This window comes from Acanthochromis polyacanthus, chromosome 2 (assembly GCF_021347895.1).
Source record: "Acanthochromis polyacanthus isolate Apoly-LR-REF ecotype Palm Island chromosome 2, KAUST_Apoly_ChrSc, whole genome shotgun sequence".
NCBI classification, from domain to species: Eukaryota; Metazoa; Chordata; class Actinopteri; family Pomacentridae; genus Acanthochromis; species Acanthochromis polyacanthus.
In genome coordinates, this window is record NC_067114.1 from 7,202,839 (window position 1) to 7,220,738 (window position 17,900).

The 17,900-nt window shown below is 41.3% G+C and overlaps 1 protein-coding gene across 1 annotated transcript; it reads right to left on the reverse strand.

The window, feature by feature from the left end:
• Positions 1-1,461: 1,461 nt before the first annotated feature.
• Positions 1,462-16,203, reverse strand: gas6 (growth arrest-specific 6). The gene is made up of 15 exons (XM_022191540.2): positions 15,655-16,203; positions 15,257-15,417; positions 12,966-12,990; positions 12,794-12,856; positions 10,114-10,236; positions 8,999-9,118; positions 8,102-8,224; positions 6,896-7,017; positions 6,336-6,454; positions 5,814-6,003; positions 5,546-5,710; positions 5,276-5,444; positions 4,925-5,064; positions 4,641-4,842; positions 1,462-3,509 (listed from the first exon to the last, which is right to left on the reverse strand). The coding sequence occupies exons 1-15, from the start codon at positions 15,725-15,727 to the stop codon at positions 3,358-3,360; spliced, it is 1,947 nt and encodes a 648-aa protein (XP_022047232.1). The 5' UTR covers positions 15,728-16,203; the 3' UTR covers positions 1,462-3,357.
• Between the last annotated feature and the right edge of the window lie 1,697 nt (positions 16,204-17,900).

A 17,900-nucleotide genomic window follows, 5' to 3' on the forward strand; every position in this document is an offset into this window, starting at 1 on the left:
TATTACGTTTTTGTGACATTTTGGACGACATTCTAAACTATTACGTTTTTGTGTCATTTGGACGACATACTAAACTGACATTTTAGTGCCATTTTGGACGACATTCTAAACTATTACATTTTAGTGACATTTTGGACGACATTCTAAACTATTACGTTTTTGTGACATTTTGGACGACATTCTAAACTATTACGTTTTGGTGACATTTTGGACGACATACTAAACTATGACATTTTGGTGCCATTTTGGATGACATTCTCAACTATTACGTTTTTGTGAAGTTTTGGACGTCATTCTAAACTATGACATTTTAGTGCCATTTTGGACGACATACTAAACTATGACGTTTTCAGTGACATTTTGGACGACATACTAAACTATGACGTTTTCAGTGACATTTTGGACGACATACTAAACTATGACATTTTAGTGCCATTTTGGACGACATTCTAAACTATTACGTTTTTGTGACATTTTGGACGACATTCTAAACTATTACGTTTTTGTGTCATTTTGGACGACATACTAAACTATGATGTTTTAGTGACATTTTGGACGACATTCTAAACGATTACGTTTTTGTGACATTTTGGACGACATACTAAAATATGACGTTTTGGTCACATTTTGGACGACATACTAAACTGACATTTTAGTGCCATTTTGGACGACATACTAAACTATGACGTTTTAGTGACATTTTGGACGACATACTAAACTATGACGTTTTAGTGACATTTTGGACGACATTCTAAACTATGACGTTTTTGTGACATTTTGCGGCACGCCCAGCACCTGCAGAGTCGCCAGATCCGCCGGGCCGGCCACGCCCGCACGGCAATGGTGACCACCAAGGGTTTAGAAATTGAGCATGGAGGTTCATTCTAAAGTCAAGATTTACGGTCTAATTTTGTCACCATTTGTTTATCAAACCCTGATCATATTCGTTGTTGACATTTCAGCACAATATTCTATTTTCATGTGTCTGTAGAGTACTTTTTATTGTTAGTGATGGATTCAGCAGTTACCACCCTGGATTCAAGCATGAGGAATTTACTGGAAATGGAATAGTTAATGTAGTTCACTGCTGAAAATATTACCTTTGAGTATCAACCTCACTGTTTCTTATTCACACTCTCCACTGCTGATACAAACTGAGCTTCACCCGCTGTTGTTAGGTCATTTTAAGAGCAACCAAGTGGCAACTATGGCTATTATTATTTTCATGGTTACTTGGTTGCTCTTCAGTCATATTTCTAACATAATACCAGTAATATAATACAACACATTTGTCATCATGACCTTTAACCCCACATTGCGCCAAATCAACCAGAACTGAACTGGTAACAATTACAATTTCAAATTAAGCAGAAAAAAAATGAAATGAAACCTAAAAATCCCATCTTGAAGAGAACCACACGGCACACACACTTTTTTTTTTGAAAATACATTTTTACTCTATGATGTTCATACAGCTGCTTTTATTTTTTAAATAGGATTTTTCACTGTTGAGGGAAGTAAAAACTCAAAAGGCAGACTTCTCTCAGCATCGTACACATACTGGCAGTTAAAAGTGGAAAATAAAAACTAATGAGAAGTTCAAGATACAACACATATGATAAAAAAAACAAAAACAATAACAGGTCAAGTTCTATATTCTGGCATTCATTCATCAGAGAACTATAAAATGATACATTACAAAGGAAAGTCAAATAACACTGGAGCCCTTTTGGCATTCTCAATCACAATGCTCCTCTGACATTCTTTGTTTTTTTAATTGTGTTTTTCGATTTGCTCAGCACCTATAAAATAAAATTAGTCCCTAAAGATTGATGCTACTTTGATCCCTGGCTATTGCTCTGTCCAGTCTACCTATTCCCATTTTAAGAAATGAATCACTTTGTTTTAAGAAGTTGAGATTTTTCTTTAACTTTGGATCAACTTAAATGTGCAGAAACCCCCCTCCCCCCCAGGAACATAAAGTAGTGTTTGCTTTCTGTCTTTTATAAAGCATTGTACAGTCACATTATTTACATATTCAGTATATTACAGCGCACTCTTTTATATTCTCAGTAGCTTGTGTGGTGCGATTGATGCAGTGCTCGCTCTCCTTCGTGGAGAGGGCCCCTTCCCGTCTCCCTGTGCTTCTGTGGCTAATCTGTCGTCCTAATGTTGGTATATGGCAGGTATTTACTGTGGCTGGGTGCTTCTGAGGGAAAGAAGGGACCTTTTTGTGACACAGTTGGTGACTTAAGATTGAGAAGAGCGTCTCTTTAAAAGTATCTCTGCAACACTCCGAAATGCACTGGTGGAAATGCATAGTGTATTCACTGCGATGATGTTCAAGATTTCACTGGGAGATGAGTCAGTTTTGTTTGTCGGGTTGTTACAGTACTGCACCTTAGCGAAATGATTCACCTGTTTGGAGGGAAGCTGTTGATAAGTTTGGGTTAGTTGTTCTTTTGTAGGCACACGGTTGATTTTTAAGGCTGCAGGCAGACATGGAGTGCTTGAGAGGAAGTCGAGAAAATGGCTTTACGTTGCAGTCCATTTCTACCTGCAACCATGTGCAAGGTTTTCTGCAGAACACAAAGTTGTGCCTAATACCACGCCTCCGTACGAGGAGGGAGTTCAACTTTTCAGGGGCAAATAAGATTTATTTGTCTACAATCAATCCCCAAGATATTATGCACCAAACACTCATGAAGATCAGAGCACCAGTTCACGCGTTTTCTCTGAGTAGGGCAGCTGATGTAGGACTATTTATCTGGTCCCCATTTGTGTCATTTCATTGGATTCAACATAAGCACTTGATTATTTCAAGCTTTGCGAATCTTAGGTGAACTGGATGTAAGCAACATGACCACAAGGTAGTCAGTCTGCCTACAGAGTTCCAGTCAGATCTGCATTTAAGCGCAGGATGCCAGGCGTAGTAGGCTGACCCGGGACCAAGTGTTTAGCACTGATCCGGATAAGGCCCAGTGTGTTCTGGTGGGCTTACAAGGCTGTGATACATGGGCAGTTTTTGAGGCAATGTTGTGCAGCATGTAATCCCGTATACAGGGGATGTTGCTCATTGGCTGACTAACCTACTGAGTCATAATACGGAGAATACTGTGAAAATTACTGCCAATGCCTCAAGGCAGCAGCGTTATCACAGTATGAGGACAGGGGAGCGGTCAGTGGCTAAGGCTCCAGCTGCACCATGTTACCTGTTCTGGTTTTCTTTTTTGTTTTTTGTTTGTTACATTCCAATCTAAAGCATCTCCCCGCTAGTCAGAGCTTTTCTAAATTAATTGGATCCCCATTGCCTCAACAAACTGCTTATAGATCGGTTTTGGCAGACTCGAGTGCTGGTCAGTGGTGAGAGTCCAGCAGGGGGCAGGAGTGTGAGCGGATGTCGTTGTGTTTGTGGATGGCCTGGTCCAGGTCCAGAGGCCGTCCGTTTACACTGACCTCCATACAGCCGCTGTAGGAGGCCGACACCAGCGTGGACACCAGGGAAACATCTGAGGGGAGAAATGACAACACATGAGTCAGCAAACAAGATAGACTGTGGAGGTGTCCTAACTCTGACCTGATGTTCAGTTTTAAAACAGTATTATTCAGAGTGTTTCATCTGTCAGACTCAGCAAACATCACTGAATTATCTAGAGACACAGAATCCTTATTATTCTGAAACTGTTCCTATCTCAGATCCACAGTACAGACAAAACAAGTATAGACATTATTTACAAGAAACAACCAGACACAGTAAGACACATACATGTTAGTAAGGATTATTCATTCACCAAATAAGATAACGTTTAGTTGACAAGAGCATTTTGCAGCCTGTACAAGACAGTCAGACATGTAACAAAAGACCCTGTGGTTGAGACTGCTAAAAAACTGTATAGAATCTTTTATCAGGAACTGAATACCTAAAGGCTTGTAAGACTTTGTAATAACAATATGCACATATATAAAATCACTTTGATCTCCTTTCATCTATTTTCTATCGTCATACAATCTGACCAGGAATACATTTTTGAGGCAGAAATGTGATCAGAATATAAAGGTTTATTCAACTAACATGAGCTTTTACAAAAGTGCATGTCATGTATGAAAGATATCATTTTTCTGGTGGTTCTTTTCTCTATTTTTTAAATGCCAAAGCTGGATTGTTCCATTTAGAAGTGAGATCTATTCATATCATTGGGAGAAAGCCAAAGAACCCAGAGAAAATCTACACCTGCACAGGGAGAACATGCAAACTCCATGCAGAAAGATATGCTCGGCCGGGATACGAACAGGGAATCTTTTAGCTGCACGGCGACAGTGCTAACCACCGAGTCTCTGTGCAGCTAGAGGTGAGATGATTAGTGACATTTTGATAGGTAATTAATCTGAGTAATTTTCTGAGAAAATAACTGGTAGATTAGTCAGTAATGAAACCAATTACAGCATTTATGGTAGTAATTATAGTACAATTTTAGCAGTGACTTCAGACGGGTCTACTGGCAGAAAAAGTATGAAACAGCTCCTCAGTTGTCCCTTCAGATAATTTATGACACTGGTTTATTTCCTACAAGGTATATTTCCTGTGTACTCTGCAAGAATTTCATCCTGCAAAATGTCAGTATAGCAGTACTTATCCTCACCAGGGAGGCCTCCTAAGAAGGTGCTGGACTGTGAGAGGAGGTCAGTAGGAACTTCCGCCTCTTCACTTCGTCCAGGGTGGCCATCGATCAGCAGGACAGTCTGGTTGCCTGAGATCGTCACCTGGATTTCATGACTCTCACCATCACACAAGGGTGCAGGAGAGCTGGCAATGATGACATCGCCTACAGATACCAGGACAAACTAAAGACACGCTGAAGGTCAGTTTTTGTATCAAACACAAAGTGAGTCACTTGAAGCATATTGTGAATATGTGGTGACTCACATCTCGCCACTCGTCAGTCGTGGGATGATAGTCAGCCAAAGCGATGGAGAGAGGGACTCTGTCCTGGTGAACCAGTGCAAACAGAACTCCGATAGCAGAAGTTGGACGCAGGGTCAGCTGGACGCTGAGGTTCTGTGTGTCTACAGTGAAGAGAACAGGAAGAACGAGAACAGCAGGTCATGAACTTCATCTACAAACAAAGATGAGGTAAAAGTTTATGTACAATGTATGTACTAACTCACAGTCATCAAAACAAATTCAACACTGACTAACTGCTTCAGGAAGCAGCAATTACACTAAGTTATGTAAGCTGCAGCATGCTATGCAGTACTTATACACGCACATACTGACCATAGCTGATGTTGAAGAGAGCGAAGCCTGTGCCGGGGTAATAAGCTCCAGGATCCTCGGTGCTGAAGCACTGCATGTTGTCATTGGACCGGATGGTTTCTTGTATGGAGGTGTCTTCACCTGTCAGCCAGCGCCACTCCTTCATACAGCCATCCAGACGGGGGTTCACCTACATAATAAACCAAAAGTAGTGGCAATTGAGAAATGTGTAAAGATCATCTACTTTTTACGCATATTCAAGAAAATACACAAGCACATACAAACAAACACCTGATTGACGAGGCCGTCCTCTCTGAAGGGGACTCCTCCCACCGTGAGGTTGAGTTCGTGCATTCCCTTCTTTAGTGTAAACAGATCACCGTTTACTGCGATCTTCATCACAGCCTCTCTGTCGATCTTAATCACCAGACTCCGTCCCTGCTCCTCCACTGAGATCTGAGATGAAAACGAGACATTTAGGGAGCGTTTAAAAAGCTTATAAAGCTAATGAAGACAATGCATTAGCGCTCATGAAGAGCCCGGACAAAAATTTCCCAACCTTTCTCCACTGGCCATCATTGACGATCGGCCCGCTGCTGGTGACTCTGCTCACCGCACCGTATTTCAGCTGCAGCTCCAGCTTCCCATGGTGCATTGCCAGCACGATCCAGGAGCTGTTTAGGTGACCTCCGGCGAAGAAGATCACCCCCTCGCGATCATACGTACGGAAGTCAAACTCTGCTGAAAAGCTAGGGAGCGGGGAGCAGTGATGGAGAGAATTGTATGCATGAGTGTTTGAAGAAGTCAGTAAAACAAAAGGTAAGACGTGAAATAAAAGGGAGGGAGGGGTAGGAGGGTAGAAGAAGAGAAACAGAACATTCCTTTTAATGACCAGTTTCATTTTTATTATAGTGGGCGGCATTTTTATCTCATTGGTATCACTTAAACACACCTATGAAGCACAAACTCTGAAGCTTCAAAAATGCTTGGTCACTCGACACCACAGTTCCAATGTGATGCATGTTTCAGCTGCATTTTAAATATGAGTGAAAAAGACAGTCAACTGGGAGCGTTCTCTCACCCAGTATGAACCTTGCGGCGAAAGCGCAGCCTCACCACTGGTACACCGCTGAACATGCGGCCGAGGTAAAGAGAACGCGAGTTCCTCTTCAGGGATGGCGACATGCAGGGGGTTATGGGCTGGGGGGAGAAAAGAGACGGAGACAAACCGGAGATAACGCATGTTGTCACCACATGAGAACCAAACAAGTTGTAACATGAGTCACTGGGTTTCTACAGGGTTCACTAAGTTCCATTTGAGCCCTATTAAGACCTTTTTAACACTGTGGAAAGTAAAATGTAACACCTGTTTTCCAGTCCTACCAGCTAGAATATAAAAGTATGATAGCAATTACTGGATGACTTACCACTTTTATATTTATAAAATATAATACCAATAAAATATTTAAGCTTAAATTGTATGTTTTTTCATGTAAGGAAAAGAAATTCAATGATTTTTGGGGGGGGAGGGGTTTTTAAGTCCTACATCTAAACATCTAGAATGTAGCTTTCAACTCCCATCTAACAACAAAGGGGGAATTTGAAATGATTGGTTAAAATGTAACACTTAATGTATTTCACCTTACAGCTCCTGAGGTCCTGCCCCAGCTTCATGCCCTGACGACCATCACAGAAGCAACGGAAACTCCCCGGAGTGTTCAAACACTCCTCCGCACACACACCTGCCTCGCACTCATCCACATCTGAGGAGTGACGGAGCAGGTCGGAGGAATTACAGAGAAAGAGAAAGCAGAGTGATGACAGGGCCATAAAGGATTACAGAGCCGCAGACGGTTCAGTGGAGGAATATTAGTCAAAACAAGAACTTTCAAGTATAAAATAAAACGTCAGTTCTACAAGACCGCACGTCTTTCCCGTCAACATGTCGGGGAATGCAAACAACACTTGAGTTGAGTGGTCTTTGACGCTGACTGGGTCGTATCTCCTGCTGGACATATAACCTTACAAGGCCATGAGAATATTGGCTATAATGAGCGTTAATTCTCTGAGGAGGGACACTGAGGTTATGAAAAGTCTGGTTTCCACTGCAGAGCAAAACATGGCACACAGATGACTAATGGCTATGATGTAAGCCTAAAAACTCTTTTCAATGTTGCTGCCAAAACATCTAATGTTGTGATTATTTTATCTTATTGTTTTATCTTATTAAATGCCAAGACAGCTATGTTTCTATGTTAGGCAGTTTTGTTATCACCTCTTTGTGCTTATTTTGGGGAAACATAGGGCCAAAACATCTTTGACATGCAGCATCTAAAATTATACTCGTATGGGTTAAGGTCTTGATGCTTCAAGGGTACCTGGAAGTGTTTCTTGTGATTTTACAGATGTTGTTTTGAGATCACAGCATGGACAAATCCTGACCGGATGCACTTGAGATAACTGAAACAAACACTTCTCTAACTCATGACCTCAGCATATCTTTTAGTGAATTCCAACCACTCTATTTTAGCTTTAATCCATCTATTTTGTCATATTTGAAGTCATAAAGCCTTTTGGCAATAGCGTTACATAGCAAGTAAAGGCATGTCTGTGTTTTTTGCTTCTGGAATTAACTTTTCCTAAACAGGACAACAGTGGACGGTGACCTGTTACCTACTTGTTCAGAATTTCTCCAAATGTCTTTGCATTCCTTTCTTGACCCCAGAACGCAGCTGCATCAAGTCCTGCTGAGGCTGAAGCTGATCCTCAGTCAGTTCTTATGAAACTATGTGTCTCTGTCTCTCTAATTGTGTGTCTGTGTTACTGTGTGTGGATGTACGCACTTACCAACGCAGCTCTTGGTTTCATTGTCGTAGACATAGCCGACATCACACAAGCAATCATAGCTGCCCTCCTTGTTTTCACATCGTGCTGTTCCACACACACCTGGGTCCTCACACTCGTCCACATCTGAAAGGTACAAACTGATCAGCGGCACGGACGGATGAAATTCAACAAAACTAAGAAATCAACTCTTGTGCTAGAAAGAAAAAAAAAACATCTTAAGGAGATTAAGTGACTCTTTGCTCCATAGTGTCTGAAAAATGTAAAAAAAAAAAAAAAAAAAAGAAAAAAAAAAAGAAAATTAGACATCTAAACTGGGTTATTTTGAGTAATAGGAAATAAAAACCAGCCTGTTATATTCTGGTCCTGTTTGGCTGTCAATTTGAATAAAAACAATAAAAATTAATAACACCCTTCCTCCAAAGCAATGACAGAACTTTATAAATAGACTGATTGTTCCACATACAGGGTACAAACAGTATATGCTTGCTCCAGGAATCACTTAAACCACGTCCCTGTTTCATGGAAATAAATATTTACACTGAAGACATTTTCTGGAGGCACTAAATCAGATGGAAATTTCAAAATGTCTCTATGATGAAACCTACTGCACAACAGGAAATGGGTTCCAAGAAAGGTTCGTCGGAATAACAGGAGCTTCTAATGTTGGGGATATTTTTGTCTTATTTATTAACTAAGCTAACAGACGTACAAAATAAAATGTTTCAGAACAGAACAACACTTCCATGAATAGAAATTAACTACAAATATTTACACATTAACTGGACAAATAATGACACTTTTCAAAGTTTGAGGTGGATTTGAAAAATGTTATTTGCAGCTGCGGCACTGACATGATTCCAGTTGTTAGATGAAGTGCATCTGCGGTTTGCTGCTTACCATTACACATGTGGCGTCCTACCAACATGTAGCCTTGGTGACAGGAGCAGCGGTAACTACCCATAGTGTTGTTGCACTCATGGTCACACCCTCCATTTCGCTTGCTGCACTCGTCGACGTCTGCAAACAGGACGGTAGCACAGTCAAAATGAATGCAGGAAAAACATGGTCATGGGCTGCATCCATTAGGCGTTAGGCTGTTTGGCTTGTGCTGAGTTTTCTTGTATTAATTCAAGATCGGGTTGCACATTGTTGTAACTGACTTCGAAAGTTGAATTTTTAGTGAGAAATTGTTGTCTGATAGAGTTCACTCACTGAAACATCCTATGAATTTGTACTTTGTCAAACGCCTTGCAAGTAACCGACACATTATGCCGCTGTGGCTGAGTGTTGCAGCTGAGTGTTTAGGAGGAGTGCGGTCGTCAAGTGGAAAAGGCTCAGTCCGAGTCAAACTGAATCTGTTTTGGTTTCCTCTCGCAGTAAGGTGGCAGGATGAGTCACAGTGGAAATGTGTGGAATGGAGTCTGTGCCATAGAACAGATGAACACGTTCCCCTCTCCCTCAAGTGTAATGCCTGTGTTTTTCAGTTCATGCTTATGCACTTAAGATCAGCAACATTTCACGGTTTTCAGAGGAGATGCAAACTTCAAATATCTATACACAGTAAGTTGCTTTGACCTCTACAGGGACATGGGTTCCCGTTGTGCACTCTGTGACTGCAGTTCCCGTACATGCAGTTCGTATTGACTTGACACACCATTCACACATCATTAATACCAGCAGCAGCGACAGGATATTAAAGATGCATGCTATCAATAACAGTTACAAAAGGAAAATGAAATGGAAACACTAGACACTGAGCTTTGCAAGGTCCAATTATTTACCGCACCATTGAGATATATAACCGTGTTGTTTAGGACCCAAATCACTGATGGAACTAGTGTAAAGACAGATCATTCTCATGGGACAGGCTGGCCTGTCACAATCAAGGTCACAGTGGCGACACCTACGCAGAGATGCTGAGTATGACATTGAATGACAGTGCAAAAATTCAACCTCTGCTGAGCACAGTGTCCAAATACACATTCTCCCTCTTTCTGTCGTGATGACATTACCTTTCTCACATCTGGCTCCAGTCCAACCAGTAAAACAGTGACAGAGGAAGTCGCCCTTTTTGTCCTCGCAGCGCACCGTACCTCTGCCATTACAGGGAGAAGGAGAGCACTGGTCTGGGATATCTTAAAGTGTGAGAGAGACAAAGACAGACAGAGTGGTCAGTGTTATTACTGCTCTCAAGCTAAGTCTGCACAAATCGGATGCATACAGTGACTGTAACTGTATACCACACAGACACAGGAAGGGCATCTCTTATGTTCTGCACATCAGGAGTTCAGTATAAATAGCCTAATGCTGGCTGAGCTCTCCTTCCAGAGATGCCCTAATTCAGTCCATCCCAGCGTACCTGTCCTCCCAGTTCTCACGAGACAAGATCAACCGGATATTCGACTGAATAAACTTTTCAGTTTCTGTTTGTTTTATCCCTCCACTGAATATTTTCACTTAAGCCCTCCCTTTCACTCCAAGATTGTGTAAGAGTGTGTAAATCTTTTCTCTCCCCATACAGTTTCCTTTTCCTAGCAGTGGAGTTTGAGTGCTCAACAAGTCTGGGCATGTTAGCTGAGGTTCAGACAGAGACAGGAAAGGACAGTGCCTGGAGAAAATGAGAGGAGCAAGACAGAGATGAGTTCACATACGAAATACAAAGGCACGACTTTCAACTCGGGGCATTTCTCACAAAACCACTTACTAATACTGCACCATACTTTCAACTGTGAATATACTGTGTTATTTTTGTGATTGCAGTTTATATACGCAGCTTCACATAATATTTAGGAGCTTAGACATATCTCCATGTACAGCAGACTTGCTGTAGAGTAACCATGGGTGCTTGATGGAGTAGCAATCAGGACTAATTACAAGCCCCAGATGTGTAAAGCCACTTTTATTTTCAGTTTTAAGTGTCTGCAGATGCTCACAACAAGCAAATGGGTGCTGAAGAAAGACTTAGAAAAAAAAGAGAAAGATGACGAATCTAAACAATCGGTTGTGAAATTAAGGAAAATTGTCAGATCATCAAAAAAATGCACGGCTTCCAGCGAAGACGTGAGGCCAGTCATTCATCGTCCCGGAGTCAGTGTAAGCGCCAGCACTACTAACATTCAAGCTGCAGCGTCAGGCTAAAGACTATCTATTAATTATCTTCTATCTATTAACTTAATTAAAAGCTGTACTGTTGTGTATATGAGCACTAACAAGGTTAACTGAGTCAATTACTAGTCAACTCTGAATGAACCGAGATGTCATCTAACTTTTTGTAACTTTTTTTTGTAAGTGCTTTTTGTAAAAAAAAAAAAAAAAACATCTTGGAACGATCCAGCTGCTTTAAATAATGATGCTAAACTATTTTACCAAAATAACGTTTAAGATAAGTACATTTATTTCATTTGGGTGGAAATATATAGCATTTATCTACAATAGCAACCTTTAGGACAAATAGAAATGATGACAGTTTTAGCAGCAAGCATCAAAAATGTCGCAAAATGGAAAAAATCCATATTAGCAAATCCAACCTCAAGTCTCCTGGTTATTGATACTATTCCATCTATTAGCAAGCAAAAGCCTCACTTTTATCTTTGCTTAAGATTTCAGCCACTTCTCAACAGCGAGTTAAAATTGTACGGTCCCACCCTACAACATCTACAGGAGCGGTAAAAACCCACATGACATACAGCATTTGCTAGAAAACAGGATAAAGTGTTTTCACTGGTCTGCATTTATCGATGTTTCTACAGGGCAATTCACAAAACACGGCAAACTGCTGACCAAGGGAATAAAACTGGAGAATTAACGCTGTCTGCTGGGCTTTCAATCAAATTAGCTTTTGGTGTATCTTTCCATAATATGCTGTATTTGTACCATCCCATGTCTGTAATATTCCATAAATGGAATTAGTGGTAACCCGTGATTTCCTGTGATACCGGCATACCACCCATGGCTAGACTGCACTGAGACTGGAGCCAGATGGGCCAGATACAGAGAGAGAGATAAAGAGAGGAGTGGTGAGGATGCGATGCTGTGCTGACAGTTGGTGGAAAAAAAAAAGCCCTGCCGTATCTTTAAGAGGCACGATGCTGCAGCTGAGTCATGGAAACCCTCCCGAGAGATCCCTCAGCCAATAGCAGCGAAGCCGGGTCGGTCCTGCTTCCCTGTATCCTGATGCAGCAGAAATCCTCCTCTGCTCCCTTCACGTCAGACCGACTCTTTTCACGTCACTCCGCCGCTCAGCCAACTCACGAAGGAGCTGGTGCAGTGAGCCAGAGCGAGCGAGTGTGTGACGACTGAAGGGGTGTGTCACTCGCTTACCAATGTGCAGCATCACCGTGGCGAAGTGCTGCAGTGTTACTCATAGACACCTGAGCTCACGCAAACATGGCACACTACTTTAAAGTCACAGAATCAGTGAGGTGTGCGCACTGAAAAAAGTGACCCGGAGGTGTTTAAGAAATTCCTGTGTTGCTTACGGAGAGCCTGGGAGGGATGCAGAGCAGTGATACTGCAGTGCAGCACAACCCTGCAACAGAACTAAGCGCCTGTCTCTGAATGTAGAAATGTTTGCACAGTGAAAGGAAAGACAGAAAGGGAGGATGAGGAAAAGAGAGTTAGTGGCAAAAGGAGGATTCAGTCCTACAATCTAAACCAAAAGTAACGTCAATAGACAGGAGAGATAAAACTTACTGTGGACACAGGTGATCAGATCCTGTTTTTTCTTTTCAGAATCTCCAAATGACTCCACACAGGCTAGGCAGAAGAAAAAATGAAATTAAAACAAGGACCTGACAAACATATAATCAGTCAAGCTGGCTGTAGTAATCAAAGATGAAGGGTTTGAGACAGAATGATGACTTACCTAAATACTTGGGGTAGAAGTAGTCCTAAATGAGCAGGAATACATGGAAAACAGAGAGCATAAAGTCACATGGGCGTATAAACAAAACTCTAAACAGGACAAGATAAGCTAAATAAATGCCAAAAATTTGTTTGGGGGTTTCCCTTAATACTTGACATAACTGAGGATTTGGTTTCGTTTTATACCCGATATCTGCGCTTATCCTCATGTGCAGGAAAATCAATTCACAAACACTCATTAAATGTGGCAGTTGTTCACACATTTGTGTGTGATAGACTGAGATTAGGATATGATTCCTCTGTAATCTGCTCTCCTCTGTCTAATGGGTGCAGCCCCTTTGCCAGGGGCTTCCTGTGAATTCTCTGCATTCCTGACAGCAGCAGCATCCCTCCAGCCTGCTGGTTGCAGTACTCCTCCACATTCAGGTCAAAATTTGAGATGCAGCCTCTGAAGGCACACAGATTTGCTGTGGTGGGTGCCAGATGCAGCAGGCTTGCAAAGTGGCAGTAATCAGCCAAAAATCTGCTAGGGCTGAGAAAAATAACACAACGTAAAGCCTGATTATAATGCTGATTTATGGTGACAGCACATTTGCTTAAGATGCAGCATGGTCTGAGAACTAGCATGGCTGTTACTAAACTTGATGTGGACATAATAATCAGTTGTGCCACCTTATTAGTAGTTATCTGTCCCTCTGCAAAGGTCACCTAGCAAATTAGAGGCTCGGTGTGATCGCGTGTGATGCCAAGGATGATCATGAGTACCCAGGAACACCCAAGGCTCTCTCTCTCTGCAGAGCCAGAGGGCTGCAGCGGAAGAAAATGCAGAGTCAGAGATAGGCCCTTTCTGAATGAATAATGCAGCTGTGAATGAGACTGCAGCTTTATGTCACGGCACAGTAAGACAGCCTTAAGAATACAACTGATATTCTATTGATGGCGTACATCTGGCTGGTTCAAACGTCACCCGACTTCACCTTTTCCTCTGACCGCAGCTCAACTTGACTTTAATCCTCCTTCTGCCAGTCCTCCTCCATCTCTCTGCTTGACTAATCTTTCAAGTAATCTCTGAGTCATCGATTGCCTTTTTCACTCCTACTCTGCTACAATTGTCATCGTCAAATCTTTTAGAATTATCGTGACAGTTAAAGGGCACAGCATCGCCAGGACAATGCTTTGAAATACAACCAAATACAGCTGGAACATCTGGATCTGAATCTCTGACTTACAAATCAAACACTCAAGTGTCAGGATACACTTGTCCCTGACCATCCTAACAAGGTTTAGTTATTAGCCTGCACCTCTGAAGGCCCGCTACACATAATCTGACTGAGAAAGTTTGTAATCTCAGCTCAAGTTCCATGTTTTCTGACACATCCAGTTATTTATAGCCCTGGAGCTTGTTTACATATTCAACAGGCTTATGTTTTCACATGGATCGAAAGGCTGACCTGCGAATTCATGAACACAGAACAGAAAATAATCTGCAGCGACTGTTCCTAAGCACCCACAGCCTGATGGATTTGTTAAATGTCAAATACGAAAAAGAGGGTGGGAACATGTAAACAGATTAGTGAGGCAATGTGCATGGCTGTGCTGAATGAAACACATTTTACACCTTATGCTCATGCTTTAAGAGAAAACAGCTGATCTGCTCCCACCGGGGCCAATCACAAGCAGAGGGGTTTGTTTGCATCATTCACACATGTTTGTATGTAAGGATATGTAAGCGTGTGCAGACGCAGATGGTGAGTGCACAAATGGAGAAAAGATCTCCAGGTGTTTCCCACATTTGGCAACACTCTAAGCTAAGCAGATCTCAAGTAAATAGGGTCATTTTTTTTCTTTTTTTTTAGCAAATTCAAAACACACAAGTGACTGTGTCTGTTTATGTGTGCATATCAGTTTGGATAGCAGTGTCTTCACTAAAACTGTTTTTCATAAACTAAAGCTTAGTCACGGTGACTCAATGTCTGTCACAGAAGCAAACAAAAGGACAAGAAAACACGCCAAGTCCTTGACATGGGAATATTATGTGTGCTGAAAGCTATCAGCAGGCTGGACTTATTGGAGCATGAACACCAGCAGCCCAGACAATGAATCATTAATCTGGGGTCACTTTACCGTCATCAATTGGCAGTCAATATGAACATGGTGTAAACAACCAACCATGCAATAGCTACAGTTTATAACATTATCAATCTGGTAATGGGTTGTGATTGAGTTTGTGCTACTGCAGCAATCACAAACTTTGTTTTTTGTTTTGTTTTTTGCAGCTTTAAATGCACTCACCGTCTCCGGGTCGTTTTCAAACACTTCTCTGGCCTCCTCTTTGGTGCACCTTTCTTCCACACACTCCCTCTCCAAGTGTCCTTGCTTCGTCTCCTCGAAAACTTGGTTTGCCCTCCTGTGTCTGCTCAGGAACTGGTTCGCCTCTTGAGGAGACAATGAAACTACAAGGGCAAAAAAAAAAACACGAAAAAGTTAATTCACCTACAAGAGAAAGAGAAGGTCAACCGACTCTGGTGTTTTGTCTCAAGAGGGAGGAAAAAAAACAGTAACTGAGTTGCGAAACCTGCCTGGTTTACCGTCAGTAGCGCTAATAGCAAATACATCATCAGCCACAACTCAAATGTCAGAGGGGACTTTAGCGAGCTAGCTAGCCGCTTAGCATGCAACTGTTTACTTACTGCTGTCGGACCAGCGGACGAGCAGCAGGATTAGCACCAATGGAAGAAGGGACTTTGTCGGGGTCAGCCGCATTGTTTCACCGCTGTGTTTGCGCCAAAGCTTGAGAAAACTTTCCCCCCTCCTTGTAGTAGCCTCACCGTCCCACCTCTGCCTCTCTTCTCTCTCCTTCTCTCCCCGGGTCGGCGCAAAACACTGCAGGTATTCAGGTAAACTAGCAACCAGCGACCGTTGGCCGTTGACGTGACGCCGCGGAGCGTCGAGAGCTCGAACCGACGTTTGTTTCTCCCGCAGCACCGACCTCGTTGCGCCGCTGCAGGTTCAGCTCGTCCCCATTGCGGTTGTATCTCTCTCTCTTTCTGTCAGTGTACTTTATGTGTGATGTGTGGAGCCCTCGGTGGACAGGACAGTCTGCGGGAGAAGCGACTGCACGCCTCTCTCTTCTGCTGCTGCTGCTGCTGGTTCAGGAGGGGGAGTAGCTCTGAGGAGAAGTGCGTTCAGGAGTTGTACTGATGCGGACACCTCTTCATCCCTCCTCCTCCTCCTCCTCGGTGTGTGTGCAACCATCAATCTGGAAGAAAAAAATGAATAAATAAAACTAGCACGCAATGGTGCGCGTTACCCACGCTTTTTTGGTGCAGTGGTGACAAGTAACTGAGTACTTTTACTCAAATAAAGGTGGGAATCTTGTACTTTACATGAGCATTTCCAATTTCTACTCAATCATAGGTCTGTTTAATAGTTCAAAATACATAAGAAAAATGGTCAGAATTAAGAACTTTCTTACCAGAATTGCCCCTGTTCCATGTATAAATTATTATTATTCATTATTTAGCATGTATGCAGCATTTTGATACAGATATAAAGGAGAAAGTATGTTTAAAATATGGATCCAAGTTGTTTGATCAGCTGATTTATGAACAGCATTGTTCACTTTATGGAGGAGTATTTTAATCCAATTGAAATGTTTTGATAAAATTTAAAATGTTATGATAATAGGATAATTGAAAACCTAAAGTGGGATGATTATGGTCTGCAGAAATCACTTCACGCAAGTACTTTTCCTCACGTAAAGGTAAAAATCTTGTGCTTTACATGAGTATTACCAATTTATTCTCAATCATAAACAGCTTTCTCACCAGAATGGCACCTGTCCCGTGTATAAATTATTATTATTCATTATTTGGCATGTAAACAGTATTTTGATCCTGTCTGCATTTCAGCCTGCAACAACTTATCATATTTTATGATATGTTTAGTTTGTAAAACCTTCATTTCTGCAGCTACCCACTAGTGGAGAAGTATTTTACATGTATAAGGTAAAAAAGTACCTCTTAAGTATAGTACTTGGGTAGATACTTGGGAGGATATTTGCATTTTTTCACAGCTACTTTGCTGATTTTACAGTGGCACTTTAAATGGATGATAATGTGTTATCAATCGTAATTACAGCTTACAAGTGGCAATATTATCATCAGCTGATAAAATGATAATTTTCAATATATTTAACCATCCAAGAGTATAACAGCTATGTTTCTATATTAAAGCACCTGTAACACTAATTTAACATACATGTAACATATATTTTTCTGCATAGGGTCCTTCTACCTAATGGATAATGTCCATTTCTAAAATAACATTAAATAGTGTTTAACCATATTTTCTTACTACTTTCATTCCTGTACTTGTTTAAAATAAATCAGGACCGTTTCTTATCATTGAGCTTTTTTTTTTTTTTTTTTGGCATTTAGTGCTTCTCGTTTCACATTAGCGGCGCTATTAGTCACTATTACACAATTTAAAAACGGTTCCCGGCAGTTTATTTTAGACCCATATTAGTTTTTCTTGGTGATTTTTTTTTCTCTTTCTGTTTCGTTTACCCTGAATCTTGTGCAAACTTTCTTCCCGTCTTCGTAATCTCATTTTTCTACAGTACAGTTTACGTCAGACTGTCTAGTTTTTAAAAACTTTTTTCTCTTTTGCCTTCCCGTTACTGTAACCAGGTTACTCTGTGTAACACACTCCACACCCACACAGTGGAAAAATGAAGCTACAATATTAAATCAGCATTAATTAGATATTTTTTGATGTGCCTGAAAAGCTGCAACATTAACAATAATGTTTTAGTGTCAAATAGTAAAAAGCATTCAGTTATATGCAGTCCATATATTTTAGTATTTTATAGTTTATACAAGTGTGTTTTAAACATGGATCTAAATTAGTTGGTTTATGAACAGTTATTCTCTAT

Bases quoted from the DNA above. Each gene is read 5' to 3' on its own strand.
- gas6 (XM_022191540.2), bottom strand. From the start codon at position 15,727: ATGCGGCTGACCCCGACAAAGTCCCTTCTTCCATTGGTGCTAATCCTG. The intron at 10,237-12,793 runs GTAAGTTTTATC...TCACACTTTAAG, and splicing joins TCTGATCACCTGTGTCCACA to ATATCCCAGACCAGTGCTCT. The intron at 9,119-10,113 runs GTAATGTCATCA...TCCTGTTTGCAG, and splicing joins TGGAGCCAGATGTGAGAAAG to ACGTCGACGAGTGCAGCAAG.